Below are 21,011 nucleotides of genomic sequence, written 5' to 3' on the forward strand. Positions count from 1 at the left end.
GGAGGTGGTGGGGGACTGGAGGGATGAGGAGGTGGTGGGGGACTGGAGGGATGAGAAGGTGGTGGGGGTGGTGGAGCAGGTACATCTGGTGGGTCTGGGATGATCTCCACATTGACCTCGTAAGACTCCACATTGGGATAGGTAGTTATTCTGCTGAACTTCCGCAGCACTGGTGGAGTGGGTTTGTGACTAGGCGGAGGCGTTCCGTCACTCTGGGTAATGATTATTGCTGGGGGTCTGCTGTTATGTCCCATGACTGAAGACTGCGGGGTCTCAAAAACGGAGAGAATAATTTCGGAAGAGAGTGACCCACGAGAGTCCTGGCCTAGCCTCTGCCTTATGTCCTGAAAGGCCTGCTGCTCAAACTGCCGTGCCTGCTCTTTTACTGTCAATTTGGGCTCTGGATCTTCGTCTACAAGCCCATCAAACCCATCAATCATCTCCTTACTGTCCTTAAGGTCGGACTTCAGCAGTTGCAGCTCCCACTGAACTGGATCCATCGCCACCCTTCTACTCAGTAGGGCTTTATTGGTCTCACACTTGTGCAACCTAGAAGGTAATGTCCAGGCATGTCCTGAGTCTGTAGATGGGAAGCTCAGGATGGACTTTCTCAGACCTCTCATGTTGGGTGAATACATGCCCAGGTGGTACCTCTGATTTTGGTGCTCAGGGCTGCTGAGGGTGCCGTCATCATGGTACAGGGGGTTGGTTGTAGTAAGAGGGTTCTCGTCAGAAAGGAAGGTAATGTTGCTTTCTGACTTAGGCAAGTTGTTAAGCAGGACTCCATTAGCGGTGGACAGCTTGTGAGCAGTGATGGCATGGGAGGCAAATGAGCTAATGAGATGCTGCCGATCGCTGTCCTTCAGAACACACCTCTTAGTCCTGCTTTCAGCATAACCGCAAAAAGAGACAATGATCAACTTAACAGAGGACATGAACAGCAAGATAGACGGGGAATTAGGAGGGAAGCCAGCTACAAAAAGCACTTGCTTGGATTGACTTTAGTACTAAGAACAAAATGCTAAACAAATCCTAGGCAAACACCCAAAACAAGTTTTCACAGAACAACGCTAACACAGTGCCAAGCTAATATCAATACTGATCAAGAGAAAGGCAGCTGATAACAGTGCTAGGCAGTTGGAAGCAAAGGATATTCAACATCTTTGAGAAACTATCACAAATGCAGCTATACCTTACTTACAGTATAATGTCTACTTGAAACTACTTGGGTAGTTGACTACTATAGATGAAACACAGATGACTCCCTACTTACTTAGATCTGATATCCAAGAAATGAGAAAGAGAGACAGGTGGAAAAGACATTATATAAGTGAAATTAGCAATATGTTAAAATGCAGATAACTGTAATAAAGGTTACACTTTTAAAAAATGGAAACCTGCCTAACATTAGACACAATCATTACAGAGAAATTAGTAATAATGAAAAACTTTACTTGATATTTTGAATTAAAATGTGACATCACAACAGCTATATGGGGGTATGTGGAAGGCCCTCGAATTGTAGGGTAAAAAGTAATGAAATTACTCATAGAAGATAAATTGTCTTGACAGTTTTGGGGTCAAAAGTTACTGAACAGTTTTCCAAAAAAAAAAAAAAACCGCAACAATATCATATATTTTTGATATACCGAAACCTTCGCGATGCAACACTATGGATATGGCAATGAAAAAGCCACATAGGATTTCAGATGGTATTTTCACTGCTCTGATTTAAATTTAAACACAAACTTGTTAATTGTCATGCCTACTATATGCCTTAGGGGTACCTGCAACTTCTAAAATAAATGAGTCCAGTCTTCATCAAATTTGGGTTAGATGATCTTTAGACCATTCCTGATAAATGTGGATCTTTGATATTCCACAAAAACCTTCCTGTAACATGCTATGAAATGATAACCATGAAGACACGGAACAGGACGGGAAGCTGTGTATTGCTTTTTACTTTCAAAGCTTGTGATGTTGGGACCACACCCTGAAGGTAATACAAGAGTTTGGTGATCACCTCAACCTGGGTTCAGACTTGCAATCTTTTTATGGAAGGCCTGTAATTTTGCATTACCCCTAATGTGTTAGAAATCCTGGCACAGGTAAACGAATAAATGGAAATGACCGTCACAAAAAAGGGATATTGCCATTGGGTGGAATTTTAACACCATGAATAGAAGCCCTAGCTTTGCTAAGCTATAAAAACAGGTTACATTAAACTGTATCTGTAAATCGTAAAAGAGAAATACTGCAGAAATTCTGCACAATTCAAATTAGCATCTTAATAATCAAACTAGAATTTTCATTTACTCAAATGAATTTTCCACACACTTCTTGCTCCAATCATACAACTACATTTTGTTAGATTTATTATTTAAACAAGAAAGAAAAATGCCAATTTGGTTAGAAATATAGACTTAATTCATAGCCATGAATAGACTTGTGCAATTTTACTTCAAGTAAATATATCCCGTAAAACCCATTACATATTAATATTCTGAATCAGCCAGTGTTTTAAGACATTGACAAGTACAGTATAAAGTGCAGAAGGTATAAAACTTACATGGTGCTGTCGCCGAGTTCTTCATACAGATTGTTGGTGGCAGCGCCTCCGGATTTGCCAGTGGGAAGTGCCATTTGAATCCTGGCTGTTTTTGCACACTCTGCCTGTCGTCTTCAGATGATGAAGTCAACAAGTGGAGCAAAATAAAAGCAATATCTTGTATTATAAAAGATTCATAAATTATACATGCACTCACATATCAAAAACAATATGTTTACAGAAACACATTTTTGAAAGCATATAATTTGCTTTATTGCATATATTTATTTTTTTATTTATTGCATTCAAAGGTAATATTTGAGAGTTTGATGGTTATGTTTATGTTATGAGTGCCTGTGAAGTGGTTTGAGTTTGCAATTTCATAGCATGCTGTCCTTAAAGAACACTTCTAATGTTTTTGAATAATTCGGTTATGATCTTTTCTTTCAAAGTGCAATTTTACAAGGATGTTGGAATCAGCTTTGTTAAAAAAAACAAAAGCTATGTTTTTTTTACATAAGTTGTGTTCTAAGCACTTCTGTTCTGGTCCTGGGAAATCAACAAGCTTTTATCTTTCCCTGGACATTTAGCTTTTTTGGAGTTTCTCAGACACAACAAATTAGATCAGTGGTTCTCAACCGGTGGGTCGCCGACAGCAAGAGAAAAAAAATGGTATGCATAAAATGGAATAATAATAAATTGCAACAAACCATATAATCTTTCATAGTTAGGAGGAGTGCACAATAAAGAGGCATTTCTAAAAGGGGGAGACACCGCTTCTCACTTTTTTTTCTTTTTTTTTGGATGCCAATGGTCACATGTTAAATCAAATTGTACTTCAACTCAAAATTTCTAGAAGCTGGTCATATTTTGGGCAACATGGACAGGTAAACAAACAAAACTATGCAAAATACAAGAAGATGCTACCAAAGAGGAAAGACATCATTAGTGCCGTCAATGTATTTTGTGCAGTGAATTATTGGCATAAACATTAAAATTCAAGAGACATTTAGAAACCAAACACTCAAACTATAAAAATAAGTCTGTTGAGTTTTTTTTATATATTAATATATTCCACTATTGTTGATTTACATTGTTGTATCATTGACACCAAACATGTACATGTACAACAAACTATTTAGGTAGTGTTGAGTTGCTATTTGATATCCAATGTAAAATCTGGACCTTTAAGCCAAACCATTTGAGAACCACTGAATTAAATAATGCTCGAGAGTGTCACAGTCTTCAGCGGGTGTGCCCAGGATGGCCACCAGATGACACTGTTCTCGGTGAGCACATGGCTTGTGTTGTGTTTGTTTTGTGCCATGTGCTCTCTCCTGTCTATTGTCTTGCCCCGCCCATCTTATTACCTCGTTATAGTTTAAGTTGCTCCACCTGTGTTTCCCTCGTTAGCCTCCTCGTTTGGTTTCCCATTTATTCTCCTGGTGTCTGTAATCCTGTGCTGATCCGTTGTTTTTCATTGTGTGTGTTATGTCTGCATGTAGTGCAGTTTCGAGCCTGCCTGTCTGTTTTTCCCCTTCGGGGTGGTTTGAGTTTGTTTTTGTTTCATTTTATTATTAAAGAAAGAACAATTCCTCCTGCACTTGAGTCCTCGCTTCCTCTATCCTCACGCACCGTGACAGAGAGAGGGAAATGGTTGAGATATATAACCAATATATAATTACACATACATGTCTCAATACTTACTCTTTGAATCTGAAGTTGGTGCATTGTAAAAAGAAAAGAAAAAAAATATTAGACAATGACTCATAACAACATGGATTCACTGCACAGCAGTAAGAATCAGTAATGCAAAAAAACCATGTATATTGCAAAAATATATATTGGATTTCAGCCCCAAAATGTAAAAATCTGTTATCTTCTCCCCACAAGTATGAATTATATCCATGCCAAACTAAACCCTCAATAATTCCTGAATGATTCTCATATCTCTAGCACTGATCATGTCATTTTATTCCTCAGTTCTCATCATCAGATTTGTCACATGGCACTGGGTCAGCTGGCAACACATGTAAAACTCAGCCCTTAACCACAGACAGCTTCTTATATTTACTTCTCATGGCCTTGATTAATCTTCTTTCACACTGAATAAACACAAGACCAGACAGTTCTCAAAGGTGTTACCACTGTGAAAAGAAGAGTGCATCTGAAGTCCCAGCGGATGGAAGCTGCCTGCTTAACAGGATGTTTCAAACTTAATGAACTTTACATTTATTTATTTATTTGGTATATTTAAGTGGAGAAATCTGCAGACTGAATAGTCTTCCCACTTCAACCTCATTCCCACACAGGGCATAAAAGCAACACTGTGACATAACATTTGTATTAAAAACTAACTGGAAATATGCAAAGAATCACAACAGAAGAATTGGTTAATGGCTAATTTCACTAAATATTAGGGGTGTGCGATATTTATCGTCTATGAAAATATCATTACTGTTGTTTTAACAATATGCTAGCTGGCAATATTGAGTATGTAGCAAAAAATAAATAAAAAAATAAAAAATTGATGATATGATATAGTTAAATAGGCAATATCACACAAGCAAGAGTGCCATCTTCCCGATCACGAATGTTGTATTGATTCTATACAACAGTTCAACAAACAAGAAGCTAATACTGAGTGAGTTACATTTTAGGCACAATTATGTCTGGTTTTTTTTCTTACATAATAATAAACATGGCAATTTTTTATTCCTGAATTAATCTGTTTTGGAATGAGTCATTTGAGTCAGTGATTCAATGGTCAACTCATAAAGACAGCTGACTGCTTTATTTCGAAATGAATCAGCTGTTTTGAACAAATCGTTTAAATGAATGATTCAACGAATCACTCATTAAGAGAGGGGGACTTGCCACTACCCACTGGCGGGTTTAGTGTTATATTTATTTATTTATTCATGACAGGCCTAAACCAGCCAAGGTACCAACACAAAAACATACTCAGCGAATTATTGTTATCGGAAAAATCCGAGATATAGTTTTTGTCAATATCGCACACCTCTACTAAATATTAATATTAAATGCCATATGATTTAATTAGATCATGAAATTTTAGGCTACACTAGACTATGGTGGCGACACTCACTGCCGGTAGGTGATGATGACGATGAGGATGGCTGGGATACAGCACATGATGATGATGACGGCCAGGGCCAGCAGGGCTCCTTCAGTGTATCCAACAGACTGAACCGCCTTCTTCACGCTCTCCACCACATCCGGCGTGCGGATCTCCAGAATGCGTCCTCCGCGACCTAGATAAGGCTGGAACTCCTTATTGATGTCTAATAACTTCCCATCTAAAAACCTGTAAAAACCACAGGAACAGTCACATACGTGGCCTTGCATATGCTATTGAACTAGTTCTGCAGTGCAAGCCACGTAAATCTGGCAATGAAGATCTCATTTGCCTTCCAGCCAGTGAACAACTGAGTGAATGAATTCAAATTCATGAGCCAAACTTTTACAATAAAGTATAACATGTGTCTTCTCACTTTTTTAGTGTAATGTAACTGTAATGTGCTGATCTTATACTTACATTGGCTACTATAAAGCACAATTTCTAATTACCATTCACCCCTGCTGACAGTTAAATAAAACAAAAGACTGAATGTTGTCTATATTAGAACTAAGGAGTTTGGAAGCACATACGGCAGCCTACAATTCATGATTTGCCCATACAAACATTAGAAACCGTGCTAATTACTCTGACAAAACAGACAATCTGGCTACGGATTTAACCACTAGTCTCATTTTTATGAAAAATTAGAAAATGTCTAAACAAACATAAATATACACTCCATCTGCTTTATCGTGCTGCTTGGGTGAAAAATGGGAAAACAAAAATTACACTATGAATAACAGACTAACTAATGGCTAGGGGTGGGTGGTATCTTAAGCAATGCTATGATAAATGTTATACCATGCTAATTGTGTGTATAATTGTGTATGCAGGAAATTGAGTGTAAAATAAAAGAATACACTGAATGGCCATGTTAACCTTTTTTTTGGCGTAATCCAGTGAATTAAACACTTTACAAATGAAAGGTAATTAATATAATTTGATTGATTATTTATTTATTTATGAACCTGATGGACACAAAACAAATAATCAATAAATTAGACATCAGTGCAAGCTGGTATTTAGCCAAAACAAGCCAAGAAATCCATGCATCATCTCTAGCTGGTAAAAATGACTCATATTTCTATTTACAGCAATTACAAACACAATTCTTCAATCCCAAATCATGTCCACTTGATGCACCTACAACGTCTTTGTTTTGACATTTTTTTTAGACGTGTAGCGCTCTGCATTTTTGCTTTACTCATCTAAATAATATAAAGCAGCTCTTCCCATTTACTGTATAGCTGAAAAACACATCTATATTCCAGTGTGAAGGGTAGATATATCTCTAGCAGTTAGTTGCTTAGATTTGAGGGAAAGGTCAGGAGGATAAGAGAAAGAAGAGCACTGCAGAAATGGAGTTTGGAAGGGTAAGTTGAATGAGAGGAAGCACTCACTTGAAGAGTTCCTGTCTCGAGAGAGCTCTGTTGGTCAGAGGGTCGATTGCATAAATCATCAGGTCAGATTTTGAGTAGTCCTCCTGTTCATAACCCTCGCCAAAACGACGCGGTCCGATCGACTCCACAACAACTTTAGCTCCTGGGATCTGGTCCTGCACGTAGCGCTCTAAAATCCTGCATTGAAAGACAGAAAATAACAGATTGACAACAGAACGTTCTGACATACCGAAGACATTCTATTTACCATTTACCATTTTTTTATTTCAAAAATTCTATACAAACATACTTTTAATGACTGTTTTCACATAGGGCACATTCTCAAAACTATGGAAGCCTGTTTCCACTACTGAAAAAAAACAAAACAAAAAAAACTCACAATTCTTTTTTTCTCTTCAATTTTGCTTTTACATCTCGCAATTCTGACATTTTTTCTCAGAATTGTGTTATATAAATGTGCAGACTTTTTTCCCCAATTGCAAGTTTATCTTTCTCAATTCTGACTTTATAACAAGCAACCACGAGTTACAAAGTCAGAATTGTGAGATACAAACTTGCGATTCTAAGAAAATAGTCCAATTTTTTTCCCCTTAGAATTTGACGTTCTCAAATTCTTCACAATTCTGAGAAAAAAAGCCAAAATTGCAAGTTATAACTGGGAGTTACAAACTTGCAGTTGCGAGAAAAAAGTCACAATTACCTTTTTATTTTTTATTCAGGGTTTTAAATCAAAGCAAAGCAAAACAAAAAACAAAACAAAACTTAAAAATCTAAATAAAACCAAACAAAATTCTTACATACCAAAACAAACAATTCATGTCAAAACACTGAGTAAAACTTATTGTGGGAAAGTTAGAGGGATGCTGCATCGAATTATTTCTGTGCTAATTTAAGAGCCCCAAAGCCATTAATTGGTGGGCACATATCAGAGGAAATACGCTGACAATCAACTTCCACACGATCGCTAACATGCACAACAAACGCTAATTGCAGTAATCACCATAGCCAGAGATATAAAACAGAAAAAAATTACACAAGAGCAACAATTACTCAGCCTAAATATACCACAAGTGCTGCAAACCCCTATATTAACCATGTTTGTTTGGCTACACGGAACAGAAACTGTTTTGAATACAGAGGTACAAGGAGGACAAATACAAAACAAGGCTAAACTGAGCTGTGTTAGACAGTGTCACTTCAAAGCTGGTGTCCTTGTCTCCCAGTAGATGTCTTTATTACCCCTCAGCTCACATCTCAGAGCAGCCAGCCCTCCTCAGCCAATTACCTGCAGTGCCTCAGATACCCCCCACCCCCCCATTCACAGCTGCCCCCCAAGAGAGAATGAGGTGGTTTGGGAAAACTCAGGCTGTGAGTTCTGTTATCTGTGTGTGTGTGTTCCCGCCTGTGTATATACTAGGAATTTCAATGTGTTTATGTCTTCATATCTGCACTGTAATATCTCAACAGGGATGTCTATGTGAAAATGAATATTTTGTCATTATTTAAACACGTTGTTCCAGAACTGAATTAATTTATTTCTTCTATGGAACAAGGAGAAATTCGAGAAATTCTGAAAAATGTTCATGCTGCTCTTTTCCATATGATGGAAATAAATGAGGATGGGTGATGCTGAACACCAAAAATGCCATAAAAACATCCTAAAAGCATGATAAATGTGCTCCATATGACTAATGCGCTATGTTTTTATGGTAACACTTTAGTTTAGGGATCAATTCTCACTATGAACTAGTTGCTTGTTAGCCTGCATATTACTAGAATATTGGCTGTTTATTAGTACTTATAAAGCACATATTAATGCCTTATTCTGCATGACCATATTTTAGATTCCCTAAATCTACCACACACCTAACATAACAACTACACTCTAAAAAATGCTGGGTTAAATACAACCCAGCACTGGGTAAAATATGGACAAACTCAGCGATTGGGTTGTTTTGACCCAGCATTTGGGTTACTACCCAGAAGGTTGGGTTAATCATTTAACCCAACCGCTGGGTCAAAAGAACCCAGTTGCTGGGTTTGCCCATATTTTACCCAGTGCTGGGTTGTATTTAACCCAGCATTTTTTATAACTTACTAGCTATTGATAAGTAGCAAATTAGGAATTTTTTTTTAAGCAAAGGTCCTAGTTAATAGTTAATGGTGAGAAATGGTCCCCAAACTAAAATGTGACCATTTTATATATAAAAAAAAAAAAATTACAAAAATCTCTCAAATCTTATTTGCATGAGTTTTGACAATAATTAGGCATCATAGACAAAAGTATTTTCATGTTGCACATTTGATAATACATAAACACAAAATATTAGTGCTGCAGCAATGATTCTAAGTAAATAAATTTCACAATGCTAAAATATATGGCTATATATATATATATATATATATTGTGTGTGATATTTTATGTTCAATTAAAAAATTAATTAATTTAGGTTTGTATTATTTTAATTGAGAAAAAAGAAAAGGATAAGTGCTATCCCATGGCTGACAGAGGAAAGTGGGGTTTCTGGTTATTCTGTTCTTGCCGCAGATGTTACACAGTGTGGGTCTGGCTTCTATATAAGAGGGGTTGACAGAATCAAGCAGCCCACTGAATTATCCCCAACATAAACATCTGTACCCGCAGGAGTCAAGTACTCATGCATACATTACAACTTCAAGTGGCTTCTCCTGCTGCCATAAGCGTTGTATTGGGGAGTATGTCTGGGTGAAGAGTGTGTTTGTATAGAACACGTTACCCAATCAGCTGATCCTTGTTCTGCTCAACTACAGTGGGCGGCACGTTGGATACGACCACCTGCATGTCCAGCTGGTTAACCACTGACACCTGGGAGAAAAGACAAAAGTAATCTCTGGTTATAAAAGAGAAAATTATAGCATAGAATGAAGGCTCTGAACTGTAACATTTTAAATATATGCTGTTTCTTTGATTGATGAAACTGGGAGACAGGAATGAGTTAAAAATGAAACTCAATTAATGGTAAATCTCTGCTTACTGTACATTAGAAATAAAGAACCAGCCAGCAATTTATAGATTTGTTTATATACACTTGTGTTGTTATACTGCACTAAAAAAAACCTCTAGCATCACTTGTTTGCAATGCCACTTTATTGGATATTTTAAATCTAATGCATTGAAAAAGCAATGCAATGAAAATTCTCTCATCATTTACTCACCCTGCCGTCCCAGATGTATATGACTTTCTTTATTTTGTGAAACACAAACTAAGATTTTTAGACAAATAATCAAATCTAAATCGATCTAAAAATCTTATGGTTTGTGTTAAACCGAAGAAAGAAAGTCAGTATTTAATTCAAGCTCTGTACTTTAAGAGCGGTCTATCTGGCATTAACTAGATGCCCTTGCTTCTACATGTTTAACTCGCAGGTTAAGTGCAGGTTGAAGATATTGAGTTATATTGAGAGATTGATTTATGGGTTTAAATACTGCTGGTGCCCTTCAGCCCACCAAAAAAATCAATGCCTCTTTTGCATCAGCTTCGGACGTCCTTCAAGAAAGCTTACAGGGACTGTATTTTTCTAATCAAAATCAGCTAACGGAGTTGCTTCTGCTGTAAAATCACATGATGGATTGCATCTCAAGACAGATTACAGTTTTAAACTTTAATCAATCTATTCAAACTGGCTTGGGATTGCGTATTTAAAGTGTGCAATTTCTTTCCTTCTTATAACACCAGAATTGTTCTGATTCTGATGCCACTTAATGATTCTGGTTCCTTGATAAATTTCTATGGTACATAGTTTTTGACAACATATTTTTTATTTATTATTATTATTACTAGTCTTAATCCAAGTAACATTTATTAAAACAAAATGATGTTCTGGATTTGTATCTTTAACCAGGGGCTTTCAAACTGAGGTCCAGGGCCATAAGGGAGTACTAGGGGGTCCATGGAAATGTAAAAACAGTGGGTAAATACAGTAAAAAAAAAAAAAAAAAAAAATAATAATTAACAAATAATAAATTAATTGAAGTAAATAGAAATAGACACACTATATTAAAATAAATAACAAATAAAAATATTAATTATTTAAAGAAATATAAATAAATATTACAGCTTACAGTATAGTACAATATTGAGTAGAACAAAATAATGTAATGTAATAAAAACTGTTAGAAAACAGTAATGGTAAAATTTTTCACAGTATAAATTGAGTCTTTATGCATTGAAATTTATAGCTGCTTTTCAAATTTTAAGATGGGGGTCCCTCGCCCAAGGACAATCGTATTTGTTTGTCCTTATTGTCCGTATGTGGCTTAATTACACAGATGTGAATTAAAGTGAAGACATGACTTCAAAGTTAAGTTCAGTGAGTCAGATGTCATATTTATGACTGATTCAGTGAGCAAGGGATCAAACTGATAACTTTATGATTCTTTTTGTGAGAATTTTTGACTGATTCGTTTAAAAGAACCTGCTCAAAAGAGTCATTTTTTTTCTCACAAATCTATCATTTGAATGAGAAATAAACCTACCACCAAAAACACTCAACTTTATGCTGCTTGATCACATACGTACCACCACTTGAGCGCTGCTGCTGAGTCCCTCCCCGTAGTCATCGGTAGCAACCACGTCAAATTTGAAGTACGAGCGCCGCATGTTTCTGTACATGATGGCTGTCTTAATTACTCCTGTGAAGGGCTCAATAACAAAGCCGTCTTTGCCGTCAGTAGTTGGGGGGATAATCAGCCTGTACAGCATGGCGCTGTAATTCCCTGTGTCCTTATCCACAGCCTGTCATATACAATAGAGCACAGACATGTCAAAGAGAGGAATAGCCACGAGCTACTTATCACCTACAACACTCAACCTCTGCCGTCGCACGCACTTCCACCTCTGGACTTTAAGGGGAGCTCCAAGCTCCAATTTCACAGCACCGGCGTCACTTTGGCTCCGTCTCAGCTGAACATTATAGCACTCCACTGCGGTGACAATGATTTACAATGGCTTTTTACAAGAGAGAGGAATGGGTCGGCTCCACGGACAGCAGGGTGCCCAGGACCAGGCAGAGTCATTAACACAAATGAGACTTTTTCCAATATGCCTGTGAGACCGGTTTCAATAAATACAGTAAGTGTGTATTAAAAGCCCTTGCAAACAAAAGGTCCATCTTTTAATTGGTCGTTTATTGAGGCTGAGCGTGGACAGAACGCACGACTCGGCGGCGGAAACCTCTGATCGCCTCTGTGGCGCAGATCTTGAGTTGACACAACGCACAACTCAGAAGTGGAAACCTTTGACTGTCGCTGCGCACAGATCTTGAGTCAAAACTCACAAGAGTCTCTTTCTATTTTCTTTCTTCACGTTTCTACCTTAGATTAAACTCTAGGAACTTCAGAAAGGCACTGCTTTCTCAGAAGGCCAATATTTTTCAATATGCCTTGGAGACACATTTCAGTTAATACAGAAAGTGTCTATTAAAGTCCCTTACAAACAAAAGGTCTTTTAGTTGGTCATTTATCGAGGTTGAGCGTGGACAGTACACGCAACCTGCTAGCGGAAATCTTTGAGTCGAAGCTGTGAAATCGAATCTGTATTTCCACAAAAGTCTCTCTTTTTTGTCTTCGTGTTTCTACCTCAGATTAAACTCGAGGAACATCAGAAAGGCAATGTTTTCTCAGTAGGCCAATAGATTGCTTAAACTAATTATCAGATCAGGACAGAACAATGGATGCAGGGCTAATCGGAGAAAGCGCTTCCACAACGCAAAGCAGTTCTTTCACAACATCCCTGTCCTTAGGGTTGGCAGAGCTAGGAACGGTTTCAATTTTCACGCCTTTTTTCCTCCTCAAAACCATTTAAAGAGGGATTTCAAAAGTAGATTAGTCTAATCTACGAACCCCTGAGCTGTTTGAACAAAAATCCATAGTAAGCGATTTCTGCGACACCTGAGAAGTGGACAAAATGCGTGATCGTGTATGTCAAGGCAGCATATTTGGACTTTTGCCCGTTGAACTTCATATCTCAGATGTTTCTTCGAGTAAACAGGAGACACTGATGATGGTAATCTGTATTCGCAGTGAATGTGAGCCTATAAAACCCTGGACTTCTGCTGCATGGCTTAACTCAGTCTGGGGTCTTGGCTAATAAGGTCTCCTTGAACGAATACAGGACGCCAGGCACCCGATAGCATCGCTGTCGCTGTTCTTTTAGTCTGCACATGAACTTAAGGCAGGGTGAAGCCATATGAGGTGAACCCCTGTTTTAAGAACAGCATGTGGCCTGCATGTCGGATTAGAGTAACACTGAGGTAATTACATGGATGACTTTTACAGCTTGTAGTTCTGAGGCCTGAAACATACTTACGCAAGTACGTAAATGTAGACGCTTGTGGAATACATTGCAATTTTGATACCACAGTAAAAAGTAATATACTATTAAACACTTCTTTGAAGTGAAAAATTAGTATAAATATTAAAGTAAATTAGCCTTCAAGTATATCTGAAGAAAAATATTTTAATTAAAATTTTAATTATTCAAGACAAGAAAACCGTACTATATAAAAAAAAGAAGAGAGAGAAACCAATTACAAACAACTGAACAAATAAAAACAACAGAACAAAGACACGATTAATGAAATCAACAGTGCTTGGAGTATGCTGGGTGTTTAAAGGGGTCCTATTATGCTCTTTTACAAAGTTTTGATTTTGTTTTGGGGGTGTATTAAGAACAGGCTCTCATACTTGGTTGTTCGAAAAACACATTATTTTTCACATATTTTACATTATTACAACACCTCTCCCCAGTCTGGCATGACCGTCTCGAATAGTTCCCGTATCAAATGAAGGCCCGCCTTCTGAAATACGAAAAGTGCTGTTATTGGTTAGCTGGGCCAGTGTGTGTTGTGATTGGCAGCACTCTGCGCCTGGTCGGGAAATGTCATGCCCCTTACCATAGCCGTCTGCGAGCTTCAGTGTAAATATTGCGTCAAAATCAAATCAATTTGAGCGCGATTTAAACCCGGATGATTGTAACCACTCTAAGTTCGTCTGCTTTGGGAAAGCTAGCGTGTCTCTGACATAGTGATAACACTCGTTGCCTTCTCTAGTGCAGCTCAATAGCCTGTGATATCACAAATCCCGGAAATTATGCGTTGTAGTCCAAACGAGTCGTTCGTTGTAGTTTTTGAAAAGTGATTTCTGTTAAATAAAACATCTCCTTTTGAAGTGGACTTTGAGCTTTGTAACTTTGCAGATCTTTTTTATGCTCAAACAGCAACATTACAAACTAACTAAAGTTGAAAAAGTGAAAAAGCATAATACAACTTTAACCTTTTTCCTTTAACACAAATAAACAGTCTGAAACTGAAAAAGTAATTAAATGGAAAATACAATTATACACCGATACTTAAATTATTGGTTTGTAATTACAATTAACAATAAAGTTTCTTTTTTTACTTTTGGCCTAGCTTTGTGTATGTTCAACAATGAAACACCTATTAAAAAGTTATCCATCCCGGAGCTATGAGTGTTTTTCTATTTATCTTGTCAATACTGTTGTTTGATTAATATGACTGACACAATAGAGAGTGACAGGTCTATTGTAGAAACATTAGGACTTGTTCTGTTCACTGTTTTCACTAAGAAAAAATGGCAGAAAAATGCCTTGCAATGTCAATTCATATGTCCATGCAAATTTTATTGAAAAAATGCGCTGATCACTGAAATATCCAGTTTATGTTCTGTAAAGCTCGCCTGAGTTAGCAACAGTAACCACATCAGTATTACTGATGCTGTACTGGCATTTCATTACTTACATGTTAGCATCAACTTTATACTATACTGCTACTTTTGAAATCCCTAGCACTCCCATACACAAGGGGGAAACAGAGTTACTGTCAAATCTGCGCCATTAAACTGGATTACCAGTTATTATTTACAGTAGGTAGTTAGCCATAAACGTGAAACTTATGAAACTTTTACTATGCCATGACAGGAGTTGACCTGATGAACGGATTGTTTTTTTGTTTTTTTTTTGCAAATATCTGCTATAGTGCTAAACTACAATACTGAGAATGAAACCTGTGTATTATAAATCACACAGAAATGTATAAAAGCATTGGGAAATTTTTTAACAAGCTAGAAGTGCCTGTTTACGTACTTGCATAGTGTATGTTTCAGGCTAAAATAAAGGCTTGAAAACTGTTATGAGTAGGAGATAGAGTTAGTCAGAGAGAGAAAAAAGACAAAGTAATTGTTAGGCAGAAAAGTACTAGTAAAGACAAAGAAAATAACGATAGAGGAACAGCGTCTGGAAAAGGACGCAGTCCGTGCTCTAAGAGAAACCCTGGCTGATTTATGAGGATCTTTGATTCATTTTCTTTTCCAGAGTATGCAGTGCCCTTGTCCATGCTTTTGACAGTTGTGTTGAGATCTGTATCAGCGGGCCACCGCAGCCATGACATTTTACAAGCTGTCTTGTATTATAAATCACACAGAAATGTATAAAAGCATTGGGAAATTTTTAAACTCAAGCTAGAAGTGCCTGTTTACGTACTTGCATAGTGTATGTTTCAGGCTAAAATAAAGGCTTGAAAACTGTTATGAGTAGGAGATAGAGTTAGTCAGAGAACACAAAAAGACAAAGTAATTGTTAGGCAGAAAAGTACTAGTAAAGACAAAGAAAATAACGATAGAGGAACAGCGTCTGGAAAAGGACGCAGTCCGTGCTCTAAGAGAAACCCTGGCTGATTTATGAGGATCTTTGATTCATTTTCTTTTCCAGAGTATGCAGTGCCCTTGTCCATGCTTTTGACAGTTGTGTTGAGATCTGTATCAGCGGGCCACCGCAGCCATGACATTTTACAAGCTGTCTCAAGATGATCCAATCTTTCAGACCCCAGCTGGGCAGACTTAAGCTCCTCAGTCAAGACCAGCAATCTGATCAACCAGAGAACAACAACCTCACACGGGACACAGGAACCAACTCACCTCAACCACCAGCACAGAGGAAAACTAGCATAACACATCCACTTTTCAGTGATGAATTCCCATCGTTTTTTCATTCCAGTCTTTTAAAAATCATTCTAATTCAGACCAGTTCACTACTGAATCATTCAGGCCAATTTGGGCACCTCTTTGATTCAAAAGAATGAAAAAGAATGAAGTTTTGTGAACAAGTTTTTTTCTCTATGCAAGCGCAATAGCAAACTTGCCAAGTTGTTAAGCTGATATTCACAAAATACATGCCCATGACTTTTACAATTTGATTAATATCCATGACTTTTCCAGGCCAGGAAAACACACTTTTAAAACTCCCTGATATTTCAGGTCTTCCATGACCGTGAAAATGGTTGATTTCCTCCTGTTGAAGAACTGAATTATTATTCAGCGCTGTGCAGCTTTGTTCTCTGAATTGCTTCCACTGGTGCTGGACTGACATTTTATCACATGTGTAGGAACCCGTCAATTAAATTACAATTTGCTTTTTATCCTGCTCCTGACATTCTGATGCAATACGCATCACTTAGTGAACAAATCCTTGGCTTATCCATGGGAGTGCTATCTGAAGCCTCGTGGATAGAGTTACAATCCTGCGGGAGACGACACTTTACCTGGACCTGTAAAACAGAGGTGAAGGTCTTGGCATCCTCTGCAACCCCACCGAGGTAAAAGGGCTTAGTGAACTCAGGAGGATGGTCGTTCTCATCTTGCACATCGATGAAGACCTTTGCTGTGTTGCCTGAAAAAAAAAAAAAAACGAAATAAAAAATGATGATCAAATGAAGTGAGGACGTATAAGGCATACAGAACATCCAAGAACATGTTATAGCATGTCTCTGGTTTGTATATAACTTTTGTAATAAAAAAAAAAAAGATCAGTGAAATTTTTTGATTGACATTTAATAAACTTCAAAATAATATTTTGATCAACGGAAGAGATAGACCTTTTCTTCTGTATTGAAACATACATCAAACGTCAAAACGATTATCGAAAAAGAAAGATTGGATGGAGGCAGATCTGAATGTGAGCTTGCAGTCAATTGTAAGATTAGCAGAGTTTAATCGGACTAAATTATTGGAGAATGACATCAGATGTCGTCATTTTTGATTAAAATTTATTAGTCTCATTATTATTATCATTATCATTATCATTTAAGTGAATCGTTCACAGAAATATCCATTATATGCATTTAGAAAATAGGGTGACTTTCCATTTCATGCCGACTTTAAGCTTGATAAATGCGGTCAACACAACAGTAATTCGATTTAAAAAAAAATTCTTAATTAAAACAGCTTTTAACTACAATGAAGTAAATATAAATTCAACAAATGTCAAAAATGTAGATATTTTTGTATGATTTCTAATTTCAGAGGTAATAAAACTAGCATTAAAAGTTTTAAACTATTCATGCATTTAAAACTACCTATTTTTCATGCCAGTTCTCAAAACATGCTTCGAAGCTATTACAATCAAATTCAGGAGATCATCAAAACTCTGCTCTTCACACTCAGTTTTGCACATCTAAGCTGCTGAAGTACATTTCTATATGGAGCACAGCATTTCTTCATCAAGTCCTTCAAGACTATCATCTGTCACTTCTCAAGGTAAAAGGCAGAGTCATATTTTGTGGGGGTATGAGAGCAACAACACGATTTATCATCTGAGAGATTTTATGCCAAGGGGTTTCCAGAACCTTCTGCTCATTTCTGCGCAGTCACTCCGAGTGGAGCGCTGAAGCATCACAGCGCAGAGCAGAAAGGGATTCCTTGACCACTGGACAGCAATGAATCCAACAACAATGAATAAAAATAGGAAATTAACCACCTGAAAACATAAAGGAAGTATTTTAAATAATATATTGACTTTTTGTAATGCTTTTGTCTGCTACTACAATGTAAAGTCTTTAAATTCTCTTCATTTGGAGACTTTTCTCAGTGAGATATTGATCTATGAAAACATTGATTAATTTGATTAATTAACCTGTATATGATGCAATTAATTTAATGACAATTTTAAATCAATTCACAACCCTCATATTTGTATGACTACTCCATCTAGATATTCATGAGACCCATGAGGTCTTATTTAAAACACTGACCTGGCAGCTCTCGCAAGCACACTGACAAGATATAATTAAAACTTGCATTAAACAATCAATGAAATCCACTAAGCTGACAGACTGACTGGACGCAACTAATCTTTTGACTTTATCACCAGGTTTGCGTACTTGGTATATTAAATGAGAAAAAAGAAATCAATATCCATAGCTGTCTAATCTGGTTAATCATGAATGCTTTTCTCAAATAATGATTTTCCATAAACGACTCCACATGGAAAAGATGGACAAACAGCCGCCCATCCCCCATGTTAACGGAACATGAGATGACAGGAAGTCATTTACACATATTTTTATTACACTGAGATGGCATGCTGGAAAGGAGGCGTTTTATTCACTCCAAAATAAAAAGCAAAAACACTCTGAACAAGCTTTTAAGCCACATAAAATGTCCCAGGGTCAAAAGCAGACCCATACGGAATGTTCTTTATTTTGGATAATTTGACTGATGTGTTCAGAAATGTGTTCTAAGGCTACGTCCACACAAAGCCAGAGCTTTCCCTATTCTATCTTTTTTTCCCCCCTCATCTCAAGAAATATCTGCATCCACACGAAACCACAAAACCGACACAAAACGGTGTCGTATACATGCCAGACCAGTATGTGGCGCTGTAATTCTGCCACAGAGATACACTAAAAACGGAGAAGAAGACTTGGACTATGCGCATAATCCACTCTGGAACCCGGTTTAAAAAAATATCGGTTTCACTCTCCCAAAACGCCGGATCCGTGTGGACGAAACGCCTATACGATACAAAATGTATGCGTATACAGCTAAACGCGTCTCCGTGTGGACGGGGCCTTAAATTCCTTTTAACACATTTGATGGTTAAATCTGTTCTGAATTTGAGTTTAGTTATCATTTTAGAGTAAAAGGGTAAAGGCCAGTTCACACAAAGAACAATAAATGTAAAGATAACTATAACTATATTAGCGTCCACACCAACAGATAATAAAATTCTGTTTATTATAAGCATGAGCTGCAGTTTTGTCATCTGCCACTTTAAAGGTGCACTAAGCGATTTTTGTCAAACGATGTTGATATTTGAAAGCACCGAAACAAACACGCCCATAACCCAACAGGACCTCGCCCCTATTTTTATATTTCCGCCCCACACGTACGCACACAACCCTGGCATAACGACGGTTGCGGAAACAAGCGAAGATGACACACAAGCATATTCAAACAAAAGCCAACACGGATAAGTTGTGTAAAAGAAAGCAAAATCAACGTTACTCACCTATCAAGAAGAAACAACGCAACCTTGGTGTACGATTCGAGCCCTTCCCGCTCCTTGAGTTTCTCTCCCCCGCTGGAAAGCTGCTCTGATATTTACGCGGGTCCTACCTCTTGCTTGGTCGTAACCCTTCTTTTTAATGTTTTCCTATTTTTTATCTTCCATTTCTCTCTATCTATAATCAATCTGCTAATATCCGTCCTGTGCACTCAAATTGAGCGCCCTCTTCTCTCTAACATAACAAGACACGCCCCTTACTGCTGATTGGCTACAAGTGTGTTTCGGGACACGTTCCGACACTGTGGTCAAAAGCATTTTTCAAACATTGCTTAGCGCACCTTTAAATGCTTGTACTGTTTGGCTGTCAATGTGCAATCATTCATTAGCTGAAAAAAAAAAAAAAAAACGTTCTAACAGTGATTCCATTGATATTGTTGCTCTCTTTTGTTAACGTTATAGTTGTAGTGTTAACTTCTCATAGAGATTCATAGTTATCCATGGTATGAATGGGCATTAAAAGCAGCCTCACTTTTGGATGGGGCTCGAAGGTTGGATGACACCACCCTCATGGAGTCGGCTTCCACACGGAGGACGTAACTGCTGTTGCTCTCGTAGTCCAGTGGCTTGGCAGTGCTGATAACTCCAGTGATGTTGTTCACAATGAATTCACCTGTGGCAACAGGAGAAAGACAGCAGGTTTGTTTAATTGCTGTTTTACAACAGCTTCACACTGAGATAACACACAGAGTCAGAATTATGCATTTGTAACCTTACATATTTATTATAGAGTGGGAGACTTGAGTGTCTGAAAATTTCCAAAATAAAATGAAAAAAATAAATAAAAAAATCCTTTGTGGAAAATGTACACGCTAGCATACTTTAAAAAAAGATTACAGATTGCATAAATAATATACTTTAAAATAACCTAGGCCTACTTGAGTGTAAATTGAATTGAATGTTTTTTGGATGCTTAATTGCATGTTATTTATAGTTAATTTACAATGTGTTGTATTTTAAATTTGTCTTAAATGCAATTAGTTCTACTTAAGAGTGCTTTTTGACCCACTTAAGTAGGACTTAAGTACATCTCTATATGTAAATTCATAACTACTTTTGTTGTTGAAATATGGTAAAAGTGTACTGCCGAATACTGACAAGCATTTATAATAAATTAAAATATACTTTTGTATATTATAAATTACACTTTTTTTTTTAAAATGTAGTCGTTTAAATTTAGTACATTTATAACATATTAACTTGTTAATTTGTATTAAATGCCAAGTTCTGTCATGAAACTCTAGATACACAGGCTGATGGGTCGCTAACGCAAACTGATGATATTCACAGCATTAAACTACTAGGCACATGCTGATTGGTTCATGTGGCATATGCAGCCAATGAGCTTACTGCTTTACATTTAAAGGGCTGTTTAGCGTTCACTAGAGAATTTCGCAGCACACTTTCAGAGTTCCTCCGAAACTCTCCACCCTCCCCAGCTCCGCCTGTATAAATCTGCTACGGGTTATTTTATATGCTATTCATGCAGCAGCAGTATGTCTTAAATACTGACAGCACCGTATCGG

At 37.3% G+C, this 21,011-nt stretch overlaps 1 protein-coding gene across 1 annotated transcript in view; it reads right to left on the minus strand.

Annotated features, from left to right (window-relative positions):
* LOC107758798 (protocadherin-15-like) overlaps positions 1–21,011 on the minus strand; it is a 126,525-nt gene that overhangs the window by 17,256 nt on the left and 88,258 nt on the right. The window contains exons 13-20 of the mRNA XM_016576617.1: positions 19,958–20,098; positions 16,685–16,812; positions 11,650–11,865; positions 9,847–9,935; positions 7,091–7,267; positions 5,658–5,876; positions 4,256–4,264; positions 2,570–2,680 (exon numbers count right to left, since the gene is read on the minus strand). Coding sequence (XP_016432103.1) covers positions 2,570–2,680; positions 4,256–4,264; positions 5,658–5,876; positions 7,091–7,267; positions 9,847–9,935; positions 11,650–11,865; positions 16,685–16,812; positions 19,958–20,098 — 1,090 coding nt within the window. The remainder of the gene's footprint in view (positions 1–2,569; positions 2,681–4,255; positions 4,265–5,657; positions 5,877–7,090; positions 7,268–9,846; positions 9,936–11,649; positions 11,866–16,684; positions 16,813–19,957; positions 20,099–21,011) is intronic.

Source organism: Sinocyclocheilus rhinocerous, unplaced genomic scaffold (assembly GCF_001515625.1).
Source record: "Sinocyclocheilus rhinocerous isolate Xijiao unplaced genomic scaffold, SAMN03320098_v1.1 scaffold4098, whole genome shotgun sequence".
In the NCBI taxonomy this organism is placed as follows: Eukaryota; Metazoa; Chordata; class Actinopteri; order Cypriniformes; family Cyprinidae; genus Sinocyclocheilus; species Sinocyclocheilus rhinocerous.